The sequence below is a fragment of the Ornithodoros turicata genome, chromosome 4 (genome assembly GCF_037126465.1).
Source record: "Ornithodoros turicata isolate Travis chromosome 4, ASM3712646v1, whole genome shotgun sequence".
Classification (NCBI taxonomy): domain Eukaryota; kingdom Metazoa; phylum Arthropoda; class Arachnida; order Ixodida; family Argasidae; genus Ornithodoros; species Ornithodoros turicata.
Window position 1 is genome coordinate 14,137,915 of NC_088204.1, and position 14,442 is coordinate 14,152,356.

A 14,442-nucleotide genomic window follows, 5' to 3' on the forward strand; every position below is an offset into this window, starting at 1 on the left:
TAGGATCGTGTCTTGCACATTTCGAATATTTCAAAAATGAATCATTTAGCAGTGAAATTCCAAACGAATGGCGAACAGCACCCTTGAGAACTACACCTGGCAACCCGCACTGCCGTCACCAACCAGCGTCTAAATCAACATAGAAAAAAGTACAACGAACCTCGGAGCCCAGCCCTCAGACCTTCAGGTCCTCTGACTCCGGGAAAAATGACGTCAAAATTGCTCAGAAGTGCGTGAAATTAAACGCCAGAGTATGCGCCCTGTAAAGAGCCATTAATTAATAGTGAACATTCTAAAGACCTGGTGCGTACCGTAGCTTTCCCAGTGTACAGGTGAAGCAGCGGAGAGGTTGCTTTTCATAATACAGCCTTAAGGCAAGCTTTGAAGGTGATAAATATCGGGGCTTCATAATTGAGTTGTCGCTGCAACCTTTTGTTCTTATTCATTATATTGATTTATAACGCTTTCTAACTCGCATGCATAAAAGTGAATGTCCTAATGGTGTGTGGAGATTCGTACTTCTTTTTATGTATCTTCGGTAGGAGTGCGGGGAAGCGGGAGCAAGCTGGTTAGAAGTTAGTTGATGCAAAATATAACATGCGCGCGTCAAACTTCATTGCTTAGAGCGCGTACACTGTATAATTTTAGGTACGTTTTGCCTGGATGGTCTCGGGAAAAGATTGGCAACTGATCCTAGTAATCACAGGCTCAGGGTTGGTGGTATGTTGGTGTGGGAGGTTTTCGCGGCTAAGAGATATTGTTTTACTTAAAAACGGGGGGGGGGGGGGGGGCAATCCAAAATCAAGTAATTTGGCGATACGTCAGTCGACAACAGAGTTACAGTTTCAGGTTAACCACTTCACCTGCAAGACTCGAACGACCACTACCAACCTCCACCTCACATTTTAACCCTCGCCTTGTACGGGTTGGATGGTCCTCCCGATAATGAGGTACAATTAGTGAACCAATTAGCGAGGGATTTGTCGTGTAGCACGCAGGGGTTACGAACCTAAATCTACACTATCATTACATGACCTCTCCCTTTCCTTCACCTTGCCTTCAATTTATTTCTTTTTTCTTCTCTCTCTTATCTCCAGAGAAGGGGCACTATCGATTCCAGTTTCGTTTGGTCCCAAAACACAGAGGAGAATAATTAGTTCCCTTGGCTCATTAGCTCTGTCTGATCACCCTGAGTCGTTGTCTGTCTCTATTTTTTTCCCTCTCTCCCTTCGTTGTTGTTGCCAGACCTTTCGTCTCCTTTAGTGTGCCCCCCCCCCCCACCCCATACCCTTCCTTTCTAACTTTTTGAGCGCGAACCAATCGAGGGCAGAGTCGGAAGCAAGCTCTTTATCAGTTACACGTCTAAATCGGATGTCGGTCGGCTGTGCGCGACAATCTTCCGTTTCAATAAAGTGTGCGCGTGGCTTCTCTGCTTCTGATGGCTCAGATACCTTTTTTTTTTTCGCTATAACTTTATTAACATATATTCGCTAAATACAGGAAGGTTCTTAGCCTAACGGCAACTTTTGGAATGAAAAGAGGCAATAATACTCATGCAGGAAAATTTGAGTCCCTCCTGCGTTCTTGGCATCCCTCACCCCCCCCCCCCCCCCGCACGCTTTGCACAAATGAAAAAGCAGCTACTGCTCTGATAACAGAAAGTCAAAGTTTTATCGCCTATTTGAGACTTACATAGGCCTACCCAGACAGTTGATGTGTGCGCTGTGAATGAAAACCATTATTAATGCGTTAGCGTTAGAAGGCTCATGTCAAAGGAAAAACGGCTGTGTTGGTATGCGGACGTCACGTGAAACGAGAAGGAAAGACGAGAAAAGACGAGGAAATGATACTACCACAGGAGCACAGGGCAATTTCCTTTGTGGCAGAAGAAGAAGAAGAAGAAGGAGCATCTTGAATGAAAACAACGAAGACGGTGGAAAACGTCGCGCGAGTTATCAAGGGCTTCTGCTGAACGTCCTGGAAACCGAAAGGCCGGAGTTGCCATCTACGCTAACAATGGCATCAGCGTTACACCTCGGGAGATTCGCTGCAACGTTCACGAATACGGAGAGTCCTGTGCCGTACGCCTTTCCACAGATCTCAACGTCGTTACTGCGTACCTCCAGCCAGGGATTACACACAGGCAAGCGGGAACCGCTGTAAATCACATGATGGACTGCGTTATGCTTACTCACGAGTGGGTCGTCATGGTAGGAAAGTTCGACCAAGACGATGCGACAGACTTCCAGTTCGCCTTAGATATGGGCTGTTCTTTGTCCGTTCTGCCGTCCCCAAAGGTTCCATCTCCACTGACCGAGGAACGTGCGAGGACCACGTCTACCAAACGACGCCTCTGGGTCGTTACTTAGAGCGGCGCAAGCCCTAAAAAAAACTTAAGGAAGATCCATTTGTGGATCCCTTGGAAATGCGTCAGCGTAACTCTCTCGAAAGGCCTTACGGTAACTCCTAAAGTTAAACGGTAACACGAACCCCGAAACACAAAAAGAGGGAGGAAAGGAAGGAACCAAAGAAAAAGAAGCAAAAAAAAAAGAAAGAGAAAAGGAGGAAAGAAAAGAAAGAAAAAAAAAAACAAAAGAGAAAGGAGGAAGCACAAGAACGAACCAAAGGCTTATGCTAACGCATTTCCAAAGGATCCACCAATTGGATCTTCCTAAAGCTTTCTTCTCATCATCATTATCATCACCGTCATCATGTTGTGCAGTATTTACCGGTTATTACTCTGTTCTCAAAAGTTTCAGAGAACCTGAGTATTTCGCCCTCCCCCCGAGATCTCGTGGTCGGCGTCCGCAGAAAACGCGCGTCACGTGACCTCCGCAGAACGCAATCCCACTAGCAATACAAAGCGGTTTCACTCGTAAGATAAAACATTCGAGAAAAGAATAGGTTCATCCATCACACCGCCTCTCAGCAGAGTTTACATCTGCTATTGTACCTAGTGTCAGGAGTTCAGCTGCCGAACGATAACAGCTAAAGAAGCGAGCAGAGAAGAAAGACGAGAAAGAAAGAAAAAATGCTGTGCTGGGTTGTAATAGAACTTGCAAAGCCTTTTAATAGTAACTTGAACGTTTGATATATAAACAAAACAAATAAAATCAATAAAATCGAGACATACCTCAAACAGAACGACAGAATGTTAGCTCCAAAACGAAACCAAATACGACTAAAGAAGTGAGCAGAAAAATATGCTGCAGAAGACACAGTTCCTCACTGCAGTGAATACGCTGGAACGAGCAAGTGAACAGTATTGGCCATCGATGTGTTGCCCTGCATAATACATGGCTGCCGCAACAGTCGTCCCAGAGAAACTGCAACACGCAGAATCGTCATCAGTTCGTTGGCGATATCGCACTGAAGCACGCCAGGAACCAATAATGTGTTTGTGTATCTGCCGAGAACGCATACATAATTCACGCACATAGAATTCGTACGTGTCGCAGTATACGGGCGGTCAGTCGGGTTGCTGTTGGGGCTCGTCCACTTGGAATGACCGCTTCCTTTATGGCGTTGGTGTTATCGAGCGATTTGCCATTTGTTCTTCTTTCGAAGCTGTTTGCTGTTGGGTTCCTGGTAAGATGAGATTAGAATCACTGAAGTAACTGTTTTTAATCAGGGCGTGCTTGTCTGAGTGCTCTTTCTGCGAGCTCTTCTGCAACAACTTAGCTGTCGATGGTTCGTAGCAAAGTTGCCGATGGATGAGCTTGTCATTTAAATACTTTAAATCAAAGCAATAATGCGCGATTTGCTCACAGCCCTCCGTGTTAGTTTTTTTTCTTCTCTCTCTCTCACTAAGGCAAATGAAAACAGCGCTGCTTGAGAACACCGATCTGCTATTTGATGATGATGATGATGGAGAAATTAAAAAAGGGGGGGACGTACTTCTCTGTTGGAAATACTTGAGCTTCAGTGAAAATCATCTGCGGCGAACAGAATCTACCTGGGACTAAAGCATAAGCGCCTGAAAGCGCTCGTATACCGCCTTCTTCTCTCTCTCTCTTTTATCACATATGCGAGCCTATAAAATTTAAATACAGCGGAAAAGGTCGGATAACTTCCCGGTCCGTACCGCACATGCCGGTAGCCTATTATCTCTCGCCACTACTATAAATTCTTCCCGCAAGACTTGCAGTGCGCATAAAAGTTTCTTTTTTTTTTTTTTCATAAACACTCTCTCGCCTGTTTTTACTGTGGCGGCGTGCGAAAGAGAAATTATGAAAGAACATTCAGGAAACGGAAATGAACTCACATAGTTCATTCCCGCACGAAAAAGTTACGAAAATATGCTCAGCGATGAAAAATCCGAAACCAAATGCAAGCGGTAAAAAATAAAAGAAAATAAAGGAAAAGCAAAAGTGAAATAAGAAATGAACGCGAAAACATATGGAGGGAAATGAAAAAAGAAAAACGACCATATTGCTGAAACTTTCTTTCGGCAATTACAACTACGTTGAAAAACACTGAAGAGAAGCAATCTACGGGAAAACAGCTCATGAGAAAGTGAAATCCCCAAAAGAGAGAGGGAGAGAGAGAAAGGAAGAACCTTACCCCACTGAAGCGCTAATGAACTCGTATTTCCTTCTTTCTTTCCCTTTCCATCCAAGGTAGAAAGCGCGCGCCATTTCTCTACCTCGTTTTTTATTCCTACGATAGGTGTGTTTCACAACTTCACTGAATGGCGGGTTTTTTCACGCACATTTTGCCCACTTCTTCACAGAAACAATCCCAGTAAAGACTGCTAGGGCAAAGTTTAGCGAAGCGGGTTTTCGTGAGGTGTGCTCTGCCGCTAAGCTCTCGTGCACTGCAGTGAAAGCACGCTTTACAGGCATACCGCACTGAAGTGGAGCACTCAAAACACGACACTGAAGCTTCCAAGTTCAAACGTTCGCGTGGTGGACCACTCTTGATATTTTTTTTTTAGTCTTCTACAGCCATCTCGGAATCAAGAGTTGTACGTAACTCGTTACCCAGTAACCAGTTACTTTTTTGGTAACGAAGTAACGACTTGGCTACTTTGCCAAAAGTTCTAACTAATAACGTATTCAATTACACTAGTCGGTAACTCATTACCCGCGTTACTGGTTCTTTTTCTTCATTTACACTCGGCTTGAACATGGACGACACTGTCAATTAGTAATGTGGAAATTCCGTAGGCTTCTAACACGTGGTGACCTGACGTGGATGTTTAGATCCTGGGAGTCTCTGGTCGACAGTCATTCTTTTCTTGGGTACTAAGGTGAACGCCATGACGGATACCTTAACTCTACCCGGTCGTGTCATTGACCATGGAAAGAATTCTTGGCAAAAGACTCTGGGATTTTCTGTGTTATTTCACAGATGCTGCCCGTGGATAAACTATAGAGTAACTAAACTCGGCCAAACGCGGATGCTGAGATGACATTGTCATTCTCTGCTGATCCGCCGTGTTGTTGTAAAATGTGCTCACCTGACCTGGATCGAGTTCAGTATATCGCAGCTCGTACACGTCATTAACCGCGCAGTGTATCCCTGAAAATAACAAAAATAAAAATAAAAAAGATGTTGCACAATATTTACATGTGCGAGCTCTAAGTGCCAGATACGTTCTGGTATTTGTCACTGGTAAACTTCGAGGTACAAAACTTAGAACCCACTGTGAAGGATTTTTTTGTACATCAGTGTTTCCTTCCCCCCCTCTCTCTCTCCCTCTCTCGTTTTTTTAATTATTTCTTCAGCTGCAGCCTTAGTTACTTGTGTGCTGTAAAAACTCCAATAATAAGTAGCGTTACTAATTTTTCGCGAACTACGTCAATCGTACAATACCGCTGTATGCCTGTTTCTCGCCGTTGCACAGATAAATATTTGAGTAGATAAGCTGCTTCTCGTGCAAATCACTACATCGGAAGGAGGATACTGATAGGATATGGGTTCTTGCTTTACTGTGCTGCCGAGTAACGTCTCGTTCTATGCTGACTGCACTGTATAAAAGCATATCCGTAGTACCCTTTTGCTCGTTTATTTTCTTTCTATTAAACATACCCCCCTCCTGTAGTACCCGCATACATACACACAAGCAAAAACACCGTATGCACACATCTACAACTTATTCAACACCCGAAACACATGCCGCGTGTTTCTGCGAACTGTAGTACAGTTTTTCCATCCTCCTCCCGGCACGAAGCAACACACACACCACAACACGCATGCCCGCTTGCTCAATACAGCACCGGGAGACCGAACAAATGTGACATCATTGACCGGTAGCATTGGCCCCAAAGCACTAATGTTCCTAAAAGAGAGGCTGGAAAAGCCATCCCGCACAGCGAGAGATGCGATGCTTTTAGCCGGTTAGCTAGCTACCAAGCTATCCCCACTCCCAAGCACTACGCTCATCAGTACAGCTCCGACTGCAATATTGATGGCGGCAAAAGAGCTCTTCCCCCTTTCCATTTGTATCACTCTCACTCTCTAATGTGCTTTACAGGCACTCGCATTGCGTTGCGCGTATGAAAAAGAAAAAAATAGGAACAGGTAAAAAAATGTCTTCACCTGCCTTGGCTCTTAGCAGTAGCAAAGTTGGGGCTTTCATAAATTCTCAGCGTAAGTTGTCGTCGCCTTCGCTTTTCAGATTATTTTTATTTTTTTTCGGTGAAAGGAGAAAAAGACGTAGCACGTGGAAAGGAGGAAATTGTAAATTAGGAGTACGCGAAGGAAAAAAAAAAAAAGAGCGGTGGCGATATTTTAATCTTTCGTGTTCGGACGGGGTGTTATATTTTATCAACGTAAGCCTAGGTCCTTTTCGCTTTTTGCCAACTAGTCTGATACTTTAGTTCAGATTGTTTTCTTTTATTACATTTGATTTTACCTGTTAAGTATATATATCAGAGATCAGGTATAAGATACCGGAGGAAAACAAAAAGCGTTGTACATCATGTATAGGGCCAGGATTTTTAGGCATTTGCCTAAAAATGCCTATAAATGCCTAAATTGAACATTTTCATGCATAAATGCCTTTTCCAAGTTTCGTGCCTAGAATTGCCTATTCGAGGCAATTTGGGACCGGAACTTCTTACTTCCATGTTACATATCACGGCAGAACGGGAGGTTTTGGCCCCTTCCAACACACATTAATTCTCGTCGCAACCTTGACGACTATGTAGGGCAACCATCGCGTCACAAAGCCTGAAAAATACGTTGACCCCTCCGATCCTACAACGTGTCCACTCAGCGCTCCAAAACCTGGAAGAGAAAGGCTCCAGAGCCACCACGAAGATGGAGGCACTCATTCAAAAGAATCGGGCCCTCTCCACACTGCTGAAGATTCGAGAGATCCTAAATGGCGGGGACACACCTATACCAGATCAAGACCTCATCCCGTACGAGATTTCATGTTTCAAGTCTGTACCTGTGACGTCATGTGACGTGGACAGAAGCTTCTCCTGCTACAAGGCCCTATTTAGAGCAAACACATCAAGTTTCAAGTTTGCAAACTTGAGAACGACTTTCATTGTGCCATGCTACGAGAATAGTGAAGAAATGAGTCAATAGAAGCTTACAATGTTGGATTGGATTGGATTGGAAAAGAAAGAAAAATATGGAGAGGTTAGTCCCGACCCAGTCAGAACTGGCTACTCCAAAACGCGTTTGTTGGTAAACAAAAGGAAAGAAAAAGGTCAGCTACGAAAAATAGGACAAACAAACAAACAACCAAGCAGGATAAAGCATAAAGGAAGACGGGGGAAAGGAAAGGGGAGACGTTCGACGCCGAGAATCACTCACTGCACAATGTCAGATATAGTGCGAACACAATGTCACCGAAGTTTTCACAGAGTGTCCAGCAAGTCCGAAGCGATAAGAAAGTCCACAAGAGCGCGCAATGCCGGCACCTGGTGTTGGGCGGGCCAGCAGCCTAGAACCTTCACAACGGAGAAAGGGCGATTGTCGAGGCGGGCTAGTGCCGCCTCAAGGGAAAGACGAGGCTCTCTGTATCGAGGGCAGGCTTCTATAACATGCTGTGTGTCCTCCAATACCCCGCACTCGGAACAATTCGGTGTGGAAACCTTCCCAAGTTTAAAGAGGAGGCGGCCGGTATATGGCACATTGAGACGTAGCCGGTGAATGATGGAGGTAACGGCCCGGGGGAGCGCTGGGGGCATTAAAAACTGCAGGTCTGGATCCACTTTGTGCAGCAGTGAGTTAACTGGGACGCATCGACGCCAGTGTTCCCCGCTCAGACGTTTCACTACTGCGTTTATCGTGCTCTTTGCATCCCCTCTTGTGAAGTAGACGGGGTGTGTGCGAACGCCATGCGCTAGATGGGCACGCCTGGCAGCCGCATCCGCAGCCTCATTTCCGGGGACACCGCAATGGCCAGGGACCCACTGCAACTGGATGTCATGTCCCCGTGATACGGCAGAAGTGTACACTTCAAGGACGTCATGCACCATTGGAGACAGACATCCCGATCCTGTAGAGTGGAGAAGGACTTGTAAGGCGGCTTTGGAGTCGGTGTAGATGGACCACTGAGCTGGGGATGGAGAGGATGCAATGAAGCCATTCATGGCTTCCGCCAGACATCCGCCACCAAGCGGATGAAGCTTACAATGTTATTGTGCCTATATTTGCCTATTTCGCTGTTTTTAGGGCCTAAATGCCTGCCTATTTCACACTTTTTTAGTGCCTAAAAATCCTGGCCCTAATCATGTAGCATGACGTGTTACTAGTGGCGTGTTCTTCAGAGGAGAACACAGCAGTAGTTCGAAGAGGAAAGCACGCACATAACGCACATGCCTTTCATGATATCACAAACTAACTAGATCATAGATAGAGTCATATAGATGGTTGAGATCAGTAGTTCAGGCATGCCTGGCGGTTCCCATTTATTAACGTTGTAGGAAGAAATGAATAAAAAGCCTACTCACCTACCTCTACCCGATACCCTAAAGGCCTTTTAAGAGAATGACATCTATTCGAACGGGGTTAGTGTCCAGTGACACGCGACAACGAAGAATCTCCGTTTGGGTACCACTTCTTGGGTACCCGAAGAGGGGGTCATTATTCGTCTTTGCGACTGAAACGCAGTAACCTCGAACACAGGGCCAGCTCATGAATTGCACCTCACGAATTCGTGAGACCAAAACGTATTAGATTTTTTTTATGGCTCATTAAATCAGTTTCGTATTCCTATTAGAACACAAACCACTCCCAATACAAGCAATTTTTAATTCAATACGCTTAAAGTTACTGCTGGATGGTTGAGTTGCGCTGGCGTTGCGCCATTGCCGATGGGATCTCTCTGGCGCTGCCTTCGTTTGCGTCCGCCGTACGACTCGCTTATTGGGTACGCTACAATTGCCCCCACCCTGTTCTAAAAACTCCATAGTATCAGTTTAACGCTGCCGCTTTCACTTTCATTATACCGTGTCTACCCCAGAGCGCACACGATATTTCACGCGGCTTTACCGTGGAAACTGAAAAACCAGCATGTTTGTTTCTTTTTCTTTTCTTTTTTTTTTTCCAGCCGGATCGCTTTCTCTAGCGTACAGCATTCTATCCATTTTCAAGTCGCGTATAAGCCAACTCCACAACTGCACTTTTTTCTGCACCCTTTCAGTTGAGCGTGGGCCCTGTCGCATACCCAGGGCAGGCACCGAGGAATGGTTCTTTGTGCCCGTTGGAGCGTTAGGGGACGTGATCTGGTTTCCATAACGCACGGCAAAGCCTAAAGTAGATATTTAGGGCCGCAGGGTCCGTTATCGAGAGTTGCCGGCCGCTATCTCCGCCAGGAAGCCCCAAGCTTACCTCCGAGACTCCTCTCTCACTCTCTCTCTTTATTTCGTTGTGTTTGTTTTTGTCCTGCCGTACTTGTTTAGATTGCTAATGTGCGGAAGTTAGCACGATTGTTCAGTTTGCCTCTAGATTGTATTCTCCACAGAGAATGCTTTGTTTCTTTCTCGCTTGTGCTTTCAGAGCGTGCAAGGAGTGGAAAACATACTGACTGCGCAGCTTCGTATTCTGCGCGACTTGCGCAGCAGGGTTCACGTTTATTTCTCATTCCGTCTCCGGTTTCTTCGTATTTGTTTTTCCCGGGAAAGCAGCTAACATCGTATACGAAACGTAATGGTTCTGCCCTGGCTTTCTGAACGTAAAAGATTTCGCTTTGTCGGAACGAAAAAGAACGCACAGTTTTCAATTGCTTCTTGCATACATAGAGCTTTAATAGGGCTTGAGTTTGGAATTGTCGAAATTTTTCTCTAGACAAACCTCATAACAGAAGAGAATTTTGCAGATAGAAACGGAGGATTTTTCCGAGATAAAAGTACGATATTTTTTTTTTTTTAAACGTGGATGTACGCAGAAGGCTACTTAGAACCCCGAAAATTTTTACTGGTTTTTCGGGCGCCCTGTACATTATTGAGAAAGTTTCAACGCCTGCCCTGTCACTGGTATTAGTGGTAGGGAAGCCTACAAAAGTGGCTATATATATCTATAGTTTGTACAAAAATAGTGCGTACTTGAAAGCGTTGGCAAATTCAGTGGAGCAAATGGAGCTCCAGTACCAATTGCTTAGCAGACGACAGCACCGACTGTGTCTTGCTCAGACGCCTTTCATTCAGGCTTTCGTGCTGTCGTCTGCAATAGTGCGTGCTGCCTTCAAGATGGCGGCATGAGCGGTTGATGCGCCGCCGGTTGGGGGTTTCCATGCCATTTATTACGGTGCACGGCACTTAATAACACGGGAGTCCTTCCGGAGGGTAATGGGCATGTAAGAGAGTAACAGACCATGTTATGTATAGATGCGCGGTGCTCGCTTTCCGGTACTATGTATCTCATTTTATTTGTGTCTCTTTCAGTATTTCCACGGATAAAGCAGGCAGACACGCAACAGATGCACCAGAAAAGACAGCGAAAAGTAAGAAGCAACACTTCTATTACTTAAGCATGGAGACAGACTCTGAGTATGAATGCGCTTTTGTGTGTCTCGGTCCTCTCTAACGTTCAGCGAACATTGTTCTGGCATAGATTGGATTGGACTCGAAAATAAAAATAGGGAGAAATTGGCTCGTTACCCGACGAATTCTTCCTGTTCTGGCTCATTACCGATATCCGTTTTGATTTTACGTTTTTACTTTTTTTCTTTTTTACTTTCCTGTTTCCAGCACTAATCGTTCATGGCCTGTTCTATATTTTTTACTTTTGTCAGTTTTTGATTGATTGATTTCATTTTGTCTGGGTGCCCGCCAACGGCTAGACTGTTAAGCAGATTAAACGCGGATTACTTGACGCAGTTAACGCGACAGACGGCAGAAAAAGATTAGCACAAAATATTGTAACGCGTACTTTTAAATCGATTAAAATCAACAAAAGCGTCAAGATCAGAGCAAACAATATCATTATATAGCATCTGCACGGACGTAACGTTGGAATCATAGGCTGTCGAACAAATGGACAAAAGAGCGAATGTACTCTACTGCACTCCAAGGGAAAAACGGAAGTAGATCGGGAGTAATTACAGGTTCTAGTATTGCAATTACTCCGCATTTGGATCCCCTGGCCACGAACTTTACTCCCCATCACTTGATTGATTAATAAAAATAGATAAATAAAATTCAATCAAAAGTCGCGAGACTATAATAGTAGACTCTACGCCCAGAACGTCTCCAACCTGGGCATTCTCTGATGCGTCCTATGCGCAACGATTAGTGAAGGAGCTGTTTCCTCTGTATTTTTTCATAATTTTCTGTATCCCAGCTGTTTGTGTCTTCTTTTGTTTGCTTGAAAGCATTAGGGAATAGCAAGCCCACACCGTAGCTAACCTTTCCCTTCTCTTTTTTCTTACTTTGCTTTAAACATATTCCCCCCCCCCCCATCTCCAACGGAGTCGTACAGCCCCCCAATTTTTTTTTTTCTTTTTTGTCTCCCTTCAAAGGTAAACTGTACGTGAAGCGCCCGTTAACCAACATCACGAAAGACAGCGGCGAAAGCGTTCGACTCCGCTGTGAAGTGGCGGGGGCACCCGCCGGGACAAAGGTCCTCTTCCGATGGTTCAAGAACGAGGCCCCCGTCGAGGAAGATCGAGGCCGAGTAGAGGTGCGCGGAGTCAGCATTCCGGGTCCGGGCGGCGCTCACGGTTCCAGACTGAGGATCGTCAACCTAGACGTGCACGACACCGGGTTTTACCGCTGCGAGGCCAGCGATGGGCAGAACAGCGTGGAGACCACGGCCATCCTCAGGGTCTCAGCGGGTGAGCACCATTATTATAGAATCTCCTCTCTAGTGTGAAAGTGACGCAGAAAGCAGTAGAGGAACATTATGTATATGTGTGATGTTGAATGGAGGGGAGACGTCTTCGCCCCCTTGCCGGTCTTGTCGAGTTTATCTTCCGTTGATGACGATCACGATAGGGCTCACGTTGGAATTTCGGGAGTTTCGAATCGCGTCTGTATTTCGGATTTTCCATCAAACTTGGAATAAAAACGAGGTTAGAATTTTACAATTACGTCCACTTTACGTTTTCAACATTTGTCCGATATTTAGTCTTTCCTAGAAGCTAATACAGTGCTTCAACTGAACTGCGCATATGTACAATGTCAGAACAGTAAACGACAGCGAAAACTGACGATGAATGAATGAATGAAAGTTATTGTGCCCAAGAACGGCCACATGGATCCTGATGTTTGCGGACATCATCAAATTACATGGTATAGTCAACTCAGTCTGAAGCGTACGTAATTTCTTGGTAAGAGAAATAACACAGCAATAGCATGCACACAATAGCAGAAACACATGTAAACACATGTAATTACAGAGAAAACAATAAGCGGAGGATTCCACCAGAATAACAGAAATGTAGGCGGCATAGTAAGAATGGGGAATCAACACAGGAATGCAGGCATTTATACAAGAATGTGGCATCGGCAATTTTGCGTCGTGATGGACAGAGGAAGAAGGTTAACCTAAAGGGCAACCTCCATGGAGCGAATGTACAGCGAAAAAGCTGCGAACTTCGCTCAGCGTCAAACGCCCTGCGCGAGGCGTCAAAAATGTGAGCGTCCGCCGCCGATCTGCCCATGCCAGATATTTTCGCCCAGCGTCCGCGATTCCGGAAGCGTCAACTGCAGATGAACTAATCAAAGTGCTCTTCCGCTACGAATCTACGCCAGATCGTCTGCACGTGGTCGTCTGCTCTCGTGAATCATCGTCGTCGTCCTCTTCTTGCAACTGGATGCTGTCGTCTGCTCGCTGTTTCGCCAACTGCATCGTTAGAACGTGAGGCATTCTCTGCCAAGAAACATGCTTTCTTTTCGCAGTAGTGAATATGCTTTTCGGTACGTTACTGGGCGCATCTTTTCAGACAGATGTTGGATTTATTTGCAAAATTTGTGACATTAAATGCACTTTTTCGAGCAATTGATTTCACTAAGCTTTCACCTTATACCCTGGCAACAGTGACATCACAGCATGACTTCCCGACGCCGTCCGCTGGTTTTTCGCTCCATGGAGCTGGTGCCGGCGAACAACTGGCGGCGGAACGCGCGTGGCAGTCTGCCGCGCGAACTTCGTTGCAAAAATTCGCTCCATGCAGGTTGCGTTTGTTGTGCGTGCGTTTGGCCCTGAGGAAAGTACAGAAGGCGGAATGAGTTCATCGGTAAAAAAAAAAAAAAAAAAACGTAATTTTTCTTGGAATTGTAGATGAACTGTAACAGTCGTCTCCTCACAGTGGCAGGCCTTGCTACAAGCGCTACTAGAAGCGGTGTAAAACACTAGTTACCTGATATTTGTCGAAAGGACACGTACAGCAGAATGTTTCTCTCGTAACCTACGTGGACCCAACGGGCAGCAAAACTTGCATCCCAGTTGAGTGGACGGAAGAACGCCCCATCTAAATCAAATTTAAAACTAGAAAAAGAAGAAAACAGGAGACTAGGGGCACTGCTGCAAACTCCGCAGCCCCGTACCATTGCTCAGCGAAGTGCGATACATGCAACGTTATGGTACCAATACCACACTAGCACATTTTCTAAATTCGTAGGCGTGAAGCTTCTCCTTTTGTCGTTGAATACGAGCTTGTATATGCTAAAAAACTATATGCTCAGCATCGACGGGAGTAAGTGGCGCGGGAAATATCAGGTGGCAGAATGCCAGATGGCGTGGCGAATGTGGTGACAGCTAGAGTCACTAAATGAGCTTCGCTTCAGAGTATCGACACTGAGGTCCAAGGGAGAGCAGGAGCGCCATCTTGTTTCCGCACCACACCGGTACCATCCTGAGTTGAGGATCAAAGACGGCTAACATAATGCTCCCTGTGGGATAGACAAGCGCGTATGATTGCTGTGCGATAATCTATGTATTGTAAACCTTGATGAGCCGCTTGCAAACGAAAGGAACATTTCACCCGCGCACGATAGATGGCATCGTGCGCTAAACTGCGCGTGGGTAGCGTGGCGC

At 45.6% G+C, this 14,442-nt stretch overlaps 1 protein-coding gene across 1 annotated transcript in view; it reads left to right on the forward strand.

Annotated features, from left to right (window-relative positions):
• LOC135391124 (tyrosine-protein kinase transmembrane receptor Ror-like) overlaps window positions 1–14,442 on the forward strand; it is a 176,378-nt gene that overhangs the window by 130,232 nt on the left and 31,704 nt on the right. The window contains exons 3-4 of the mRNA XM_064621223.1: window positions 10,848–10,906; window positions 11,924–12,238. Of these exons, the coding sequence (XP_064477293.1) occupies window positions 10,848–10,906; window positions 11,924–12,238 (374 nt within the window). The remainder of the gene's footprint in view (window positions 1–10,847; window positions 10,907–11,923; window positions 12,239–14,442) is intronic.